This window comes from Haliotis asinina, chromosome 7 (assembly GCF_037392515.1).
Source record: "Haliotis asinina isolate JCU_RB_2024 chromosome 7, JCU_Hal_asi_v2, whole genome shotgun sequence".
Lineage (NCBI taxonomy): Eukaryota > Metazoa > Mollusca > Gastropoda > Lepetellida > Haliotidae > Haliotis > Haliotis asinina.
Window position 1 is genome coordinate 61,913,950 of NC_090286.1, and position 18,740 is coordinate 61,932,689.

The following is an 18,740-nucleotide window of genomic DNA, read 5'->3' on the forward strand; positions in this document are numbered from 1 at the left end:
ACAAAAGTGGTTTCAACAGCTATGCAGTGCTGCGCTCATAACGCATGCACAGTGAGTAGGTTTGCGGAGCTTGAAACAGTATGCCTGGCCGGAGTATGAGGTCATGAGCAGTAGTCTGACTTTGGTTGTGTACACAAGCAAGTACATACTCTACATAAAAAAACGTTGATTGTGATAAGCAGACTATCAAAAAGAGAACTCAATGTCTGGTTTATTGACACCTATATGTCTGCTTGCCTGTCTGCTAATGACAAAATGCAATTCACAGCTTCAATCACTGACCATGTGCAATTTGAAATTGACACCTATCGGATTTGTAAGCCATAAAGAAAGATCTGGCCAGACATATTGGCAAAGGAACCAGTGGCCAATGACAAGGCGTCATTACACATGGCTGCACACCCACCGGCTCTGACTGGGTTCTGTATCGGTATCGCGACTGCTTCATTTGGAGGGAAATAAACCTAAGTACAAAATATTGCACTTTTCATTTGCAGTTATACTCTTATTTGGTTTATTTGTTTGGGTTTTTTTTCACCAGTGCATTTTATATCATGAACAAGTGATAACTATGTTTTAATTATGTTTGATTTTTTTTATTGCATGTGACATTTAAGGACAACATGTACTATAGGCAGTAAGCATTTACTTATGTTGAAGACCTTAGCATTTACTTGTGTGTTCATTTTGCTTGAATAGTTCTTTAAGCAGTCAGCATTAAAGAACATTTGTAAATGTAAGACAAGGACATAATTGTGTACTTAGATATTAGAGTATTCATTTCATAATAAGAGTGATAATGTTTAATAGTGTTTAAAGAAGTGGAATCACGTCTTGTTGTCTAATTCCTTTGTATTTATTCAGGTGACCTCTGAGCAGCTGTTGAACTTCTTTGGCCAGGTTGGTGAGGTGAAGTATGTGAGCATGGCTGGGGATGAAAACCAGCCTGCCCGCTTTGCTTATGTGGAGTTTACTGACCAGCGATCTGTGGCCACAGCACTCACCTACAATGGCGTCATGTTCCAGAGGAGGCCTCTCAAGTGAGTAACTGACAAAAGCCTCAGTTGGTAAATGCTTACCTTTTCTGGTCCAAAGACAATGAAAATTATGGATCAATGTTAATATCACAGGAATGTCGGGTCCACAGTCACAGTAATATAGCTGTTTATTGCTGGAGTGTCTTTATGAATAGCAAGCAGCTATAGACCAGACAATACGTAGCTAAGTGGCAGAGAGGTCACTCTTGGTGGAAAGGTCGAAAAACCCAAATACTAGTTAAAAGCAGTCCTTAAATTGTGTCTATTGTGTTTGGCTGCATTACCTGTGTTGTAGGGTAACATGAAGCAGTCCCTTGATTTTGTCTGTTGTGTTTGGCTGCATGACCTGTGATGTAGGGTAACATAAAGCAGCCCCTAGATTGTATCTGGCAGCCCTTAAATTATGCTTCTTGTTGTAGGGTGATGCATTCCAAGTCTGCTATTGTGAAGCCGCTGACCAAGTCCCAGGAGGCATCTCAACGTGAGATCGAGGAGGCCATGAAGAAGGTGAAGGAGGCCCAGTCTCTGATTGCTGCTGCTGCAGGAGGTAGGATGCCATGTGCTAGCAGATAGTGTTTAATTACACCTCCACATACTGAACAAAGAGACTTGATTCTTGGGGATCCATGTATGTGTATGTTGTACTACTGCGAAGAAAGTTTAAAGTCATAGCAGGGCAATATCTGTGTAATGCTATTTTTTAAACAAGTTTGAGGCCCAAGTGTGGTAATGTATATGCAGTGCTACTTTATATATAAGCGTAAAGCCCAAATGTGGCAACGTATATGAGCGATGTAGGATGAGTAAACAGTGTTCGGAAAGTTTCATGTGTTTAAAAGTGACTACATGTTTTAGACCGAAGACGAGACAGAAGAAGCCGCACACGATCTCGTTCAAGATCAAAAGGCCGTAGCAGATCTAGGTCACGCTCAAGACGCCGCTCAAGGTCCCGGCGATCCAGATCTCGCAAAAGATCCAGATCACGACGTAGATCACGTTCAAGGAGACGTAGCAGAACCCCTAAACGCAGGTCAAGATCAAGGTCAAGAACACGAAGGAGGCGATCCAAATCAAGGTAAAAGCTCCAATTTGAAAGTTGCTGGCGTAAATTACTATCTGCGAATGGTAACCATATGTATGGACTTAATGAATCTAGCTCAATTCTGTCTGGCTAAATTCTCCACCAGATCCATTCCTCTCTGACTCCATTCCCCACCAGCTCTGTTCCCAATGTTTGAACTTTGCTGAAAGTGTTGAGGGATAAGTCTCACTCTTTGGAGGAATGCTCCCTGCTTAAATTGGTTATTTCAACTAAATCATGAAGCAAATACTATGTATGAAATGAACTCCTTTCTATTGACATGAATTGATACCTACTCATTTACCTGTAATCTGGCAAGGCACACATTCAGTTCTGCTTCTGGTGCATATGGGAGTTGATAGTCTGAGGTATAATTAACGCATCAGCTGAAGTGAATATTGTTTGACTTGAAATACATGTTGTACATGTAAGTAGATCTATTTTTAGCCACCACATGGAACAGGACTGTGTTGACACGAATAGCAGTGAAATGTCAAGACAGCATTCACCCTTTTGGAAAACATTATATGTATCATTGTGAGAAATGACTATCTCTAGAGGCATGCAACGGAATATTGACTCGTTTCTTCAAAACTCCTGCAACATAATTCATCAGCTGACAGTAAAGGCCAGCTTTATGTTTAAGACCAAGGTGTATGGTCTGAAGACAAGCTCCACAATGAAAACATCTACCATTAAGTTAAATGTACCATTACATTTTATACTTTATTTTGGATGAGGTCTGATGGTTACCTCTTCAGGAAAGTATTGTTACAAATCTCACTGCATGAAATGTAGGTATACAACAGAGCTCCACATTCTCTTTAAGTTTTATATTGAAATATTTCAGAGTTGTATCATTTCCTTCTTGTCACAGTTGTGTTATTCCAGTTGCTGTATCTTAAAGGCTGTTTTGATGATGTCAAATCTTGGAAGTACTTCTGGAAAAGAGAGTACATGGTGTTATTTTGGAGACTGTAGAAACTGTGGCCCATTGGAGGTTATGGGGGCTGCTCGTGTTTTGCAAGTGCTTGAAACACATCCACCCTTGCCAATGTTCTTACTGTAATACAGTATCTGTTATTCAGCATCCTTGATTGCTGTCCTCAAAATTATCATGTCTACAGCATGCAAGATGAGAAATATACAGATTGTTTATATTATATGTTATGTCCTTGCATTGAATACCATGCATCGAATGCCATGACATACAGTCACCGATTTTTATGTAGCTGTGTTGTCAGCAGAGTGCGACTGCTGATCCATATGGGACTTCCTTAACTGATACTTTCTAGAATTCTAATTCTTGATTTTCTGCTCCTTGACATGAAAAGTGTCAGTACAGGACGTTGTATTGTACTGAACAACCATATACTCTCAGTATGTCACCACTTGGCTAACAACCCATGTTATCATCCAGGAACAGTTCATTTCTTTCTGTATATGATCAGTGTACAGTCCTGAGTGTGATGGTTTTCACCTAAGGGCTAAATGACTCAAACCTGCATCACTTCGGGGTTATGTCCTCGTCCATCTGAAATTGTTAAATTGCTGAAATATTGCTTGAAGCTGTGTTACTCAAACCCATTCTCATGTCCTCAACTCAGAATCTTAAGGCAGACTATGCTTGATAGAAAGAAATGGACTCTTGGCCAAATTGTGTGAGTAAACCTTTAATCATGTGCTAGATGTGTAATAGCTGTAGATCTGAAGCCCAGGTTTCTGCTGTAGGTCTGGGATAGCCCCGCCTCTTGTTGTGTAAGTATATCAACTGGAACACCATACTCACACACCTACCAATAGCAACATTGTGGGAACACTCTACATGAACACTTAGATTGTGCAGATGTGTTTGGTGCTTGGACATTTTACTTTTTGGTTTTTTTGTTTGGTTGTGCGAGTATCTTTATGATTACCGCTTCATTGCATCCAGCTGTATGTAGCCTCATGTTCAAAACTCCATTATCATCATGTCCACGAAATATGTTTGACAACAATGCCAAGTGATTGTAAGGTTTCTGATTTTAGAACTGGAGTGTTTTAGTTGATTTTACTTCTGTGTGGAATCCAGCCCAGAAGTGTGAATATGATGCTGAGGTCTGTTTCCAAGTTCCCTTTGTTACTCCCTAAAATGGAGTGTCTACTGGTTTTATTACTTGTATAGACATGCTAGTTGGATTACTTATATAGACATGCCAGTAGTATTAGCATTAGCTGCATACATATGCCAGTTGTATTATCTGTATACACATGCCAGTAGTGTTACCTGCATACACATGCTAGTTGTATTATCTGTTTACACATCAGTTGGATTATCTGTATACACATGCCAGTAGTGTTACCTGCATACACATGCTAGTTGTATTATCTGTTTACACATCAGTTGTATTATCTGTATACACATGCCAGTTGGATTTTCTGCATACACGTGCCAGTAGAGTTACCTGCATACATATGTCAGTTGTATTATCTGTATACACATGCCTGTAGTGTTACCTGCATACACATGCCAGTTGTATTATCTGTATACACATGCCAGTAGAGTTACCTGCGTACACATGCCAGTTGTATTATCTGTATACACATGCCAGTAGTGTTACCTGCATACACATGCTAGTTGTATTATCTGTTTACACATCAGTTGTATTATCTGTATACACATGCCAGTAGTGTTACCTGCATACACATGCTAGTTGTATTATCTGTTTACACATCAGTTGTATTATCTGTATACACATGCCAGTTGGATTTTCTGCATACACTTGCCAGTAGAGTTACCTGCATACATATGCCAGTTGTATTATCTGTTTACACATAAGTTGTATTATCTGTATACACATGTCAGTAGTGTTACCTGCATACACATGCTAGTTGTATTATCTGTTTACACATCAGTTGTATTATCTGTATACACATGCCAGTTGGATTTTCTGCATACACTTGCCAGTAGAGTTACCTGCATACATATGCCAGTTGTATTATCTGTTTACACATAAGTTGTATTATCTGTATACACATGCCAGTAGTGTTACCTGCATACACATGCTAGTTGTATTATCTGTTTACACATCAGTTGTATTATCTGTATACACATGCCAGTTGGATTTTCTGCATACACTTGCCAGTAGAGTTACCTGCATACATATGCCAGTTGGATTATCTGTATACACATGCCTGTAGTGTTACCTGCGTACACATGCCAGTTGGATTATCTGTATACACATGCCTGTAGTGTTACCTGCATACATATGCCAGTTGGATTATCTGTATACACATGCCTGTAGTGTTACCTGCGTACACATGCCAGTTGGATTATCTGTATACACATGCCTGTAGTGTTACCTGCGTACACATGCCAGTTGGATTATCTGTATACACATGCCAGTAGAGTTACCTGCGTACACATGCCAGTTGTATTATATGTATACACATGCCAGTAGAGTTACCTGCGTACACATGCCAGTTGTATTATCTGTATACACATGCCAGTAGTGTTACCTGCATACACATGCTAGTTGTATTATCTGTTTACACATCAGTTGTATTATCTGTATACACATGCCAGTTGGATTTTCTGCATACACTTGCCAGTAGAGTTACCTGCATACATATGCCAGTTGGATTATCTGTATACACATGCCTGTAGTGTTACCTGCATACATATGCCAGTTGTATTATCTGTTTACACATAAGTTGTATTATCTGTATACACATGTCAGTAGTGTTACCTGCATACACATGCTAGTTGTATTATCTGTTTACACATCAGTTGTATTATCTGTATACACATGCCAGTTGGATTTTCTGCATACACTTGCCAGTAGAGTTACCTGCATACATATGCCAGTTGTATTATCTGTTTACACATAAGTTGTATTATCTGTATACACATGCCAGTAGTGTTACCTGCATACACATGCTAGTTGTATTATCTGTTTACACATCAGTTGTATTATCTGTATACACATGCCAGTTGGATTTTCTGCATACACTTGCCAGTAGAGTTACCTGCATACATATGCCAGTTGGATTATCTGTATACACATGCCTGTAGTGTTACCTGCGTACACATGCCAGTTGGATTATCTGTATACACATGCCTGTAGTGTTACCTGCATACATATGCCAGTTGGATTATCTGTATACACATGCCTGTAGTGTTACCTGCGTACACATGCCAGTTGGATTATCTGTATACACATGCCTGTAGTGTTACCTGCGTACACATGCCAGTTGGATTATCTGTATACACATGCCAGTAGAGTTACCTGCGTACACATGCCAGTTGTATTATATGTATACACATGCCAGTAGAGTTACCTGCGTACACATGCCAGTTGTATTATCTGTATACACATGCCAGTAGTGTTACCTGCATACACATGCTAGTTGTATTATCTGTTTACACATCAGTTGTATTATCTGTATACACATGCCAGTTGGATTTTCTGCATACACTTGCCAGTAGAGTTACCTGCATACATATGCCAGTTGGATTATCTGTATACACATGCCTGTAGTGTTACCTGCGTACACATGCCAGTTGGATTATCTGTATACACATGCCTGTAGTGTTACCTGCGTACACATGCCAGTTGGATTATCTGTATACACATGCCAGTTGTGATAGATCAATCTCAGCAATGGACACACTAATGGGTTTGATTTTGTGCTCTTTGTCATGTATAAACAAGGTAAATGGTGTAGGGTTTAAAACCATGATACAGCTGTATGTGAAGGACTACCAGCTGCATCATTCTTCTTTATTTGGTGGATGAGGGAATTTATTTATTTTTTAATTTGTCCACAACATTTATAGTCATCACAACTTCTACAGAGGTTTCAACTGTTATCCATGATTGCGATGTTCACTGTTCATTGTTCACTTACATGTGTCAGTTACACCATGAAACTCATGGTGTTCATGCTTGCTGACATATCACAGCTTCACAGATAGATGGTGATTATGTCCTTCACTAGACTGTTTGGTCCGGAATGGTTTTGAGAGTGTGCCATCACAAAGCTGCAATATTGCTGACTGCCATGCTGAAGATGCTCCATCACTGAGATTCTAGGGATCTATAGCTGCTCATGCCAGTAAGTGGACTGGTTACTGGATGAGTTAAATTTGTCAACAGACTCGGTGGTTGTAGGAAAATGAGTATTGTAAGTAATAGTGGCACGAGACTAAATGCATCATTTATTCAACCATCATTTACCTGGTCCAAAGTATTTACAGGTTGTGGTCACTCTCGTTCAGATATAGCATGAATGTTGAATAGAGTTCAAGCACGTAGATGTCATAAAATAATCTGGCCAATGTAACAGGTTTCTATGAGGTTTAGTGTTTGTGGATTCTGATGTTTTATGAAACATGATAATAATAACATTTACATGATAGGGATAGGGATGGTGGTACAGTCAAGTGGTTAAAGCGTTTGCTTGTCATGCTGAAGAAGTGGGCTCCATTTCCCAACTGCCCACTTCTGGTGTTCACTGCCATGATATAACTGGAATATTGCAAAAAGCTGCCTGATACCCACATCACCTTCACCCATTCATTTACATGATGACACCAGTTGAATTGTTGTTAGATGTGCTCGTAGTTACATGAATAAACTGCTCACCCATAACACTTTTGGTACCTGTAGTCTGTATGGGCTGTCACACTTTTTTGATCAGTTCTTTCTTCATCTAAGTATTTCTGCAATAACAACTTGCCATTGTCCTTGAATTGCTACCTGATGTTTTCATTTTAGTGTACAGTTTCCTTGTTTATACGTCTGCGATTAATGAAAGTATTGCGAACAATGCATGTGGAGTGAAGTCTTGTTAGTCCCTATACTGTTACTGAGGAACACATCCATGGAATTTTTCAATATACCAAGGACATATTGCCATATTGCTGTAAAATTGGTACACAATTGCAGATATTGTGTAAAGAAGTAATCACTTGCTCTGTCTTGACAGTCTAGACAATTTTACTGAGAACAGTGTGGTATTTGCTGAATCAAAAATGATTTATATGTCTGCTCTGTCAGATTAATCAGTTTCAGTAGAGTTGCATGCTGTTGACTTTAGTGCGGTTAATCTCTGTTCCTTGCTTTCAGCACTGGCTTAAGATGTATTTCCCTAACCTCGTATAAAGCAATTTGACAATCATGAATGAAACTTTCTCCCACAGATCGAGGAGGTCAAGGTCAAGAGATCGGAGGAGGTCACGATCTAGATCAAGATCAAAGCGTCGGAGCAGTAGATCACGACGATCTCGCTCTAGGTATGTCACGGTTTATTGGACCCATGAAGGGTCTTCCCCAACCAACGTTTGCCTTAAAAGGCGACAATAGGTGTCATTAGAGGCAACTAACGGGGGTCGGATGGAAAGAGTTGTTGACTTAGTTGACACATGTCATTGGTTCCCAGTTGCGCAGGTCGATGCTTGTACTGTTGATCACTGGATTGTCTGGATTAGACTGGATTATTTCCAGGCCTCTGCCATATAGCTGGAATATTGCTGATTGCGGCATGAAACCAAACTCACTCACTCACAGTTTATTGAGTTTTCAGTACAAATACTCATCAATATGCCACCCATTCAAACATGACAGAATCCCTTGATGCAGGTCCTATATTATGATTCTATCATAGAGTACCAAAAGAAGTAAAAAGATGCTACATTTTATAGCCTTTCCTGCCACTTGGAAGGGAAGAAATAAAACATGGACCGGTCAACTCTAGAATTGGTGCATATTTTTTGGTGTGGTAGATAAGTTCAGTGTAGTATCCCCATGGGCTGTGTAAAACAAACTTGTCTGAAATATGTACAAGCAGAAGTATATGTATTCACATGCGTCCAAACATGACATAAATCAATGTTAATCACAGTGTTCTGATCTGTCAGCACCAGGTCCATGCATGTCACAGCTCTCCTGAAAGTGGTAGATAGTGTCCAGGCATGGAGTGATACAAATGAAATACTGTATCTGACAGAACTTTCATCGTGCTCGGCAGCTTTGTTGTTCGTCTTAGGAAGTGTTCCATTAGCCATTTAGAATGTAAAGTATCAGGTTACAATTTTCCCTATACCCCAGTAACTGTGTTAACAATGCTCAAACCCAAGATCATAGTATGAATATGTTTTATAGGCGGTAGTATCTTTTAACTGGTACATGATAAATGGTATAAATAATTTTGGCTTTGTTTCTGTAAAACATTCATGTCCTTTTGTCAGGAAGAGATCCCGAACTCCACCAAAGGCTTTTAGCAGTAGAAGATCAAGATCAAGGTAATGCCTCCAATGAGACATAGACTGATGTTTTGCCATCATGTTTCATGTTTTGTAACCATATTTCATCAGTTTTATACGAAAAACTAAAACACATCAGGAATAGCATCATGTACATATTAATGTAACATGCAGAAGAATTCTGTCGTGTGAAATTGTGTCCAGAGTTGTTTGGAGCACATTGCAAGAAGTGATGTGAAGTCCTGAACATTTCCTAATCGTCATGTGATACCATCTGTTAGATACTCCAAGCTTAACACACAAATTTTTACAATAGGAGTCGGCGTAAGAGTCGTTCTCGTAGTCGTCACAGGTCCAAGTCCCGCGAGAAGAAAAAATCAGTGTCCCGTTCCCCATCCCCTCCTAAGCTGGAGCGAGAGTGCTCCATACCCGCAAACAAAGGTGATGGTGCGGACTCGCCGCCAAGACGGTCGAGAAGGTCAGTTATCTCCCTTGTATTGGTTCTTGCATGTGTCGTAGTCTGTAGCTGTGTCCAAGATGAAACAATATTTCTGGTCGTTGCATTTGAATATCATGGAATTACGTGTCCCGTAGCAATGGTCAAATCCTTGTCCTTTCAAGGGAAATATATGAAGTGTTACAAGATTCTGTAGTTCAGCCTGATACAAAAAAATATTTAGCTGCATCCTTTGGCACATCCTGGTTTTTCTAAATACTAATGTCTTGTATAAATATGTACTCAGACTTTTTTAAGTTTTTGATAGGCGGGTTATTGTATTAATCCCTGAATGTTCTTTTCATTTTATTTGAATATTTTTGGTTATCTAGCATAACATTTTTTTATTGTTACAAGTACGTGTTTTAAAATATATTTTCTTAGTCAAAGCATCTTCACTTGTAATTTTAAAGTATCTGTTTTGTTTCATATAAATACTCTTTTGTTCAAAGCATGTAAGCATAGTTAAATGTGATATGTTTTGAGTATCAAATTATTATTACATAGTGTTATACTGTTGGCTTTACATGTTAAGAGAAGTTCGATGTTTTCTGTATTTCTTAGTCCCAGCTCGAAGCCAATCAAAGTCGAGCCGACCAGCAAGAGGTAAAGTCCAAATTTTGATATGCTGACTGTTGGAATAGGGAACTTATTTTTTATATATTCCTTATATATTCCGGCATTCTGTTCCTTTTGCTCAATTACTTCTACCATTTGTATTGGGATTTGGGAAAACACAAACACTATTTCAAAAGTACTTTCCATTAAAACTGTAATATTATCTTTTTCACCGAGTGACAGTATAATGGATACAACTAGTAAGACAAATTTAAATAATGATACCTCACCATGTAAGGAATGGAAAGCTGTTCCAGGGTGCGATTTCATTATTTATGACCACCGTTGGTGCAGGTCGAAAAGGCTGGTGCATGTTATCCTCACTAACACGTTGCACTCAGTGTGGGTAACAATAAAACTTCCTACATCTTATAGCTGTCACCATGTCATGTAGTCAAATTCTGTTGAGTATAACTGATACTGCGGACTTGAAAATTGCTGACCAAATATTTTGGTTACTTTTTAGACTCAGTGGCTTTATTTATGGAGCAGCCAGAATCAGTAAGCCAGGTTGCACATGGTGCAGATACTGAAAAAACCCCGAAAAACCCAGCGAAATCGCACCCTGTATTCTGGCAGGCTAACTACCAGGACCTTGGACAGATCTGATGTACACTATGAGCATATGTTCTTTTGGTACTTTAGAACAAGACACGGGGCATAAAGTGATTGAATGCTTATAGAATGCTAGTAGTACTCTCAAATATTGATACTTTACCTTCAGTAAATTCCCATGCTAATAAAGTATTTGAGTTTTGAGTCCTCTTCCATTCCTTGTGATATACTTTGGAATTGTCTGTAGAAGTTAGTCCCACATAATTCTGATTTTTGGAGTTTTTTTTGTCCTCATTAAGATTGTATGTGCACAGCTGTGTTAAGGTTGATCACCCTTAATCATTTGGACTTCTTCAGTTTCTTAGGCAGGATTTGACCTTATTTGGCAGGTAATGAACCCATATGACCTCTCTGTGCCATCTCAGCTACACCGAGAGGATTGTTGTTCATCAACCACTGTTGCTTGTCCTCTGATCACTTCAGTATAGATATTACTCGAAAGACACTGTATTCTTTCATTTGACTATAGGTATTCTGTTATGGCATGAGAGATTAACAGTAGTAATGAGAAAGAATCAAGTATTCTTTAACTTTTTTTTCGAGTAATGTTTATTCACTGCCATGATGTGGTAGAATATTGATGACAGAGGAATAACAGTATCATTGATTTGAAGTAATCTTGTTCTGACCTGTTTAGGGGGCAGTGGGGTAGTCCACTGGATAAATCGCCAACTTGTGAGGTCATAGATCTAGGTTTGAATCCCTTTGACAACAGCCATGACATTGCTGGAATATTGCGAAAAGCAACGTAGTACTTACTCACTAATTCACTCTGACCCGTGTGGCTGAATGCAGGATATATCAAGCAGAGAAGCCATCTTGCTTCATGCATGTCATTTTGAATATTGTGAACATGAAATTATTGTGATCCAGATTCATCAGATGTCTGTAGGTATCCATATTTTCTGTTTTATTTAGTGTGACTGCCAGTGAATCTAAATCCTCCAAACCGAGGTAACTATTCTGACTTTATGCTTTTCTCTCTTTTTCAGCCACTAATCAATGTCAGCATTGTATAGTTTGCTGTATTGATTCAGATATTTTAGTACTTTACTCTTCTCCAGTGTGGTTCATGTTCTTAATGGCTTGTAATCTGTCAAGTTTTCGCTGTGATTCATCACATTAGTAATAGTATATGACGAAGAATTTAGCTGGGATTCTTAACTCACTGCTCATTGAAGGCAAATTGAGAAATTTATTTGATTTTGCAAAACTGGAATTTTCAAAAAGAGTTGTTTTCCAAAATTCAGAGGTGTCTGTGCATTGAATTTTAACATTGCATTCACAGAAATAATGTTACACCAACCATCAAACCCGTTTCTCTGTGTTGGAACTGTACCAGGGAAATAATAGTCACCTCCACAATACCATTAAATTAGTTGATGGTATTCCAGATTCACATGTCCTGTAGATCAGTGAAGAATCTCTAAATTAATTGTTTGTAATTTATGCCAACAATGAAGAAACTAACAAGAAACAAAACCATAGTGTGTGTCTCCCCATTGTTCCATGTCTAGGGCTGTTCAGGTGTCTCTGTAACTTACCCATAGGTGCACTCAGATACAGACCAGCAGGTGTCAGGGAAGTATATCACACTGGTTGACCTCACACAACCAGTTGTAGGTCGCAATATAAAGTGCTGGCTCCACATTACCTTTTAAACATAAAAGGTGATTAGCTGTTTGTGAGAGATGAATCAGCATGTTTTACGATGGCTGTGAAGGGAAGCTCCCTTTTTAAATAGTAGGCAAGTTGCTTGAGCGTAACACATTAGTGGGCTATTGTACTGCAGTATTTTTGTACTAAATAGTGATCAAGTTTGCCTTCCTGCTTCAGTGGATAGTGGTGAGGAAAGTGTTTTGTAAAGGGACATACACTACTTGAATGAAATTTTAGAAAAAGTTAGGTGTAGCTACAGTTATTCTATGCTAACATGGCAGACTGACTACAGTAATATCACTGAATCAGGTGTTCTGTAACTTACATTGAGGAGTACATTTGAAATTTAGAAGGAACATCTAATGTCTTGGATGAACAGTCTCCTGTTTAGATGAACAATGTACCAGGGCTGGGACAGGTCCAAATTTCTACCTGGGTTCCCCACTTCCTTTACCCTACCCAACCCTGCCCAGATACCCGTTGCGTTAATTCTTAACATCAAATTTTGCAAGGAATGAAGTATTCTTCAGTTTGTAGGCTACAATTTGGAGTTTTTCAGTATCTTAACCGTATATTATACATAAAAGAAGCTACAGTTAATTTTGTCAAAATCTCCAAAGACAGACAAAGAATATTTAATTTTTTATCATGAAAGAGTAACACAAATCATTGTTTAATCTATTAGTCACATGATCATAACTGCTCGTCCGTCGAAAGGGACGACTAACGGGATTAGCTGTCCAGGCTTGCTGACTTGGTTGAATCGTCATCGGTTCCCAATTACGTAGACCGATGCTTATGCTGTCGACTACTGAATTATCTGTTTCAGACCGCTGCCATATAGCTGGAATATTGCTGAGTGAGACGTAAAGCTCAATTCACTCTTGATAATAACAGGTCTAGGTATTGAGATGGGTGTTCAGGTCAGATTCATTACCCACCTGTCCTGGGTATCAGGGATAGCTGTCCCAGCCCTACAGTCTGCTGTCTAAGTGTGTTCTGTCCATGTATGATTGAAGATATATGCCTATTTACTACCTTCTGACAATTTGAGCATTGTGAGACCCACAAGCTCACCTACCAATGGTATGTTTGGGTTGTTGAGTCACAGCTGGTCTTTAGCAACCTGTGCTGGTTGTTAGAAGCATGCAAATCATGGCTCAGTTTAATAAACTTGATGTGACTTGCACCACAATGACATGGAAGGTAGTTAAAACCAACAAAGGAAGAATGCTTTCTCCACTGAAGTTGCCTAATCTAAGTATATGAAATCTCTCTTCTCTGACTGTGCCATGTGTTGACAATTACACACAGTACAGGGATAAGTGATGAAGTATGGTTAATTAAGTCTATGGATATGGAATGCATTCAAGGATTGATATTGTTTGGACATCTAAGACTCCATGAAAGATATCCATTGTTTCGCATGGATTGCGTGGTCAGGTTTGGTGACTTGTGTGTTATTTTTCTTTACAATATCAATCGCTGGATTTTGTGTTCCAGATTTTATTGTTTGAAGGCATCAAACATCTATCTGAAGTATTGTCTTATTGTATTTGTAAACAAATGATATATCATGCCATTGAGATATTGTTTGCCAGGTCAAGACTTACTGTTGACAGACCACAGTCACTAATGAACACTAAGCTCCCTCTAGCACATGCTAATCATTCTAAAACTCTGCACAACTTTCTGTCTTGGACAGCTGCATGTACCCTTCATTCCTCAACATTTTCTCTTTTAACATGAATTATTTCACAAGACTTTCTTATTTATTAGAATCAGTTAATTTCCAGATAATTTTACTAATGATGCCTTTGATAAATGATCAAGGTGCAACTCTATTCTTGTGCAATGAGGTTTTCATCTAATCAAATGACATCAAATGATATTGTTGCCTTTACTTACATCTACTTTATAGATGTAACAATATGATACCTCCCAGTGTAGCAGTACATAAGTAGCAATTCCAGATGATCCCTTATTGGTTTGTTTGATCCGTTGTACGACCAGACCTGTACAACATGTCTACAGACCCCTGAATTGGTTCACCCTACTGTTCATGAACAGCACTGGTCTCCAGTTTAGATTAATGTTTCAGTTATCAGGACACATTATTTGTTTTTCAGATCATCTAGTGAACGACGCAGCAAAAGTCGCAGTCTTACCCCCAAGAAAAGGTCAAGCTCCAAGCGGAGAACAAGTCGAAGCCCAAAGAAAAGCTCCAGACGTTCAAGGAGCCCAAGACGAAAATCAAGGTCACCAAGGTATGTGATTGTTTTCAGGTCAGTGTTGTAATATTTACACTACTGGAATGAGTCCTTATCTTAACTTAGTTTGTCATGATAGTTTTGATTCAGGGCATTCAGCACAGCGGGTCCATTATCTGGGCACTAGTCTATATTGACCTAGGTTTAGGGATGTCCTCTGTTGGATAGTGCAGTCTGTGATTTGATTTCACACCACATTATACCCACAGACTTTCAGACATGACGCTTGTTACTTTGTCAGGTACATCAGTTCTGATATATAAAAATCACATATACTCTAGAGGGGTACAAATGTAAAAATCAATTATAGACCTTGTTATAAATAAAACCCATTCATTAAAACTACTCATTTTGACATTTAGTTACCTTAAATCAACCTTTTGGACAACAGTGTACAATTCTTTCACACGAACGAAATTTCAATCAATGAGAGGAGCCGTATTCGTGACGTAATATGAGGTATATCTGTATGGGTTGCTGTAGTATTCATCTACTTTTTTGAGGGAAGATTATCTGTGTCTAAACCTACAATCGTGACAATAGTTTTGGAAATTGAAAGCTGTTTTCACAACATGCTTCAAGTTAATCTTGTCACCTGCTTTGCTTATTCTTTGAGATAGAACTTGTTTTCATACTTACAGGATTCTGTCAAAATCACTTGTCATAATGTTTATAAATCTTTCTTGTAGTTCTTTGACAAATGGTATCATGCAAAATCGTTTTGGTCATGATTCCAAAACATATTTAACTATGGGTAGGAAGTAGTTTTGATCTTTCCACTTGATGAAACCAAACCATAATCTAACTGATTCTCAAACTGACTTTAGATTTTGACACCATGATTTTAAAAAGATAGTGGCACCTGGTCGCGAACATTTGCCAGTCTGAGAATAAATTCTATTCAGGAGTGTTTAAACCGAGTTAAAATATCTAAACTACTTTCCACTGGTAGTAAAATATGTATTTGAATGATGGACAGTAGGATTTTGCATGGCATAGCTTATAACATAACAATTTCAGTCTTGGAAGCGAGATGGGAGTCAGTATGATACTACTTACAATAATATTGTCACTTTGACCACAGCCTTGGTTCCGAGGAAGAAATGGTTATGTTATAAGTTGTGTCATGCAAAATCGTTTTGGTCATCTGTCATTTACTACAAGTAGTAAGTAATTATAATTTTTTAACTTGATGAAAACAAATTCAAATAGCTTCTTCTGTCATGGAAGCGAGGTAGGTGTCGAACCACCCGATTTAACCGATTTAATACATACAGGCTTCCACAATGCCTTCTTCATACTCCCAAACAACACATTTACCAACAAGTGATGGGTCTGGTGGAAATACTGTGCATGGTGACACCATCACCAGACACCTAGGAGCATTTGACGGCAACACAACAATTCAGCATGTCTTTGTTGATGTCATGAAATCTGAAAATTGACGATCTTGTTACATGTTATATATAACTCACTGAAAATGCTTCCTCACATGACATCACTCCGGTTCGCAGCAGTGCTCTGGAGACAGAGTTACGTAACCTGTCTGTGGTTTTGTTAGCAATCAAGAGTGAAGCAGACAACTTTTTGGCAACTTTCAATCATTCAGTATTAATTATCCACATGTTTTTTCATGAATGATTTTGGTGTTTCACTTAAGACTGGCCACAAGTCTTTCATATGTAATGGTTACAAGAGTACAAAAATTGTGAGTTTTTTTGTTCTTTAAGCACAATAAAACCCATATATGTTTGTTGGGACATTCCCTCAAATACTACATGCAGACTCACGTACATATACATTGCCACAGAAGTGCAATAATCTTATATACCTAGTTACACCCCACTTCACCTCATGTTTACTGTGAGGGTTAGTATTAATCTAAGCTAATTTATAGTAACCAAGTTTGCCTCATGCGTTTCAGTCGTAAGTCCAAGAAAAGTCGCCGAAGCAGATCCACATCTCGACGTCGATCACGTTCTCGAAGTGGCTCCAGGCACAGGTAAGGAAGGACCTTTATGTTCATGGCAGATAGTTCAAGCATCATCTCAAATTAAGAATAGGGACTCCTGTATTGATACTTGCAGTACCAAGGTTGGTAATGTGTGATCTTAACCGTCTTGATTTTGTTGTGCTACTTTCAGGACAAAGAAGGAAAAGAAAAGAGACCGGGATAAAAGCCGGGACAGGAGTAGAGATCGAGAACGTAATCGCGAAAAAGAACGAGAGAAGGACCGCAAGAGTAAGAAAAGTCGAGATAAGGAGAAGGAGCGTGAGAAAAAGGACAAGGACAAGGATAAGGACACGAAAGTTAAACGTGACTATGACGAGGAAGAGAAGGGCTTCAACAGTGGTAGTGAGGAGAAAAAAGAGCCGAAAGCTGCCGCACCTGAAGATCCTGAAAAGGAAAAACCTCCTGCACTTTCAGCAGGTGAAGAGTCTCCACCTCCACCTCCTCCACCCAATCCTCCACCTTCAACAAAGGATCTGGACTCAAACCAGCAACAGGTTGACATGGAGATGAGTGACTAAAACAACATGTAAGACATCATCTCCCTAATACACTTGCATCAACATTGTTTTCAGTGCACAGGTGGTGCTCCTTAGACTTGTTTCATCATGGTCTTGGTGTTCTGTTGGTTGTTGAAGGAACCTATGACTCATTATGGTGATGGTAAACTCTTCTGCATTATATGGCTGATGACTGAAGTCTAACTGCAACAGATACTGGTATGATACTAGAGATACTAAGCAGAGACAAATGTCAGTTTGAGATGCACAATTGAACATGTCAGCTTGTTTTCATGAAGTTTATGGTATGAAAAACATTGTGTTGAGATGTAAAATAATGCTTGCCAGTGAATGTTTTTTGAAATTGAGAGACATGGGAAAGCATGACTGATTTAAGACCTTAGCACTATTACTGGTGATTTCTTTTTGTTCAGTTCTTTAGTTGACATACATCATGATCATCCTTTATATCGTGTAGCATGTTTTAGTTGTATGACAGTGTTTGGTGTACTTCCCTTTAATCTCAAGTTCATCACTCAAGAATCAGTGTCAAGTTTCAGATTAGTATACATAAGATGAGAAGCTCTGTTTCCATGGTTTCTTACAAATGACTACTTTCGAATTATTTGCCTATGAACAGTCAGTTTCAGAAATACTCATGGACTGTGAATTCTAATCCACAATTTGTTGTCTTCTGGATGTTCCTAGATGCCTTGGCAGTGCTTGTACATACATTGAAGTCTATGAAACTACAGTATTGCCCGTTATCGATTTTTACAAATAGCTTAATATCATGGTTAACATTACCTGTCACAATGAATCTGAAGAATGTTTTGTTGATTAAATTCATACACTTCAGATACATTTATTTCTTTAATTATAGAGATGAAAAAAGTCATTGCTTACCTTCTGATCATCAGTTTATACAGTGTATGCCATTATCTTAATTGTCATATACAGTGACATTTTATCCTTAATAAACCCATCCAATCAGATGCAAAGTGTTCTGCTTTTAATATAAGTACACAGTGTTTCGAATGTTCCCTACTGGGGCATGGTGGGCAAGCTGCCTGAAATGTCAAACTGGTATAGTGATCCAGAGGTGTCTGGATCAAGACCACATGTGAACGGGTGTAAAAACCTTGAAGTCAACTTTGTGTGCAGTCTCTTTCTGTGTTGTCACAACCCCTAGTGTACAGTACACTTA

General features: G+C 38.7%; 1 protein-coding gene across 3 annotated transcripts in view; it reads left to right on the forward strand.

Moving 5' to 3' along the window:
- Nucleotides 1-18,528, forward strand: part of LOC137291808 (probable splicing factor, arginine/serine-rich 7) — a 31,913-nt gene extending 13,385 nt beyond the window's left edge. Inside the window, exons 5-16 of one of the 3 annotated variants that reach the window (XM_067823341.1) lie at nt 865-1,040; nt 1,457-1,584; nt 1,893-2,112; nt 3,850-3,876; nt 8,303-8,395; nt 9,350-9,403; nt 9,681-9,842; nt 10,425-10,466; nt 12,012-12,047; nt 14,882-15,019; nt 16,947-17,024; nt 17,167-18,528. In XM_067823341.1, coding sequence (XP_067679442.1) covers nt 865-1,040; nt 1,457-1,584; nt 1,893-2,112; nt 3,850-3,876; nt 8,303-8,395; nt 9,350-9,403; nt 9,681-9,842; nt 10,425-10,466; nt 12,012-12,047; nt 14,882-15,019; nt 16,947-17,024; nt 17,167-17,554 — 1,542 coding nt within the window. In that variant the 3' untranslated portion in view covers nt 17,555-18,528. The remainder of the gene's footprint in view (nt 1-864; nt 1,041-1,456; nt 1,585-1,892; nt 2,113-3,849; nt 3,877-8,302; nt 8,396-9,349; nt 9,404-9,680; nt 9,843-10,424; nt 10,467-12,011; nt 12,048-14,881; nt 15,020-16,946; nt 17,025-17,166) is intronic. The other 2 variants (XM_067823342.1, XM_067823343.1) reach the window with 2 other exon arrangements.
- Nucleotides 18,529-18,740: the final 212 nt, after the last annotated feature.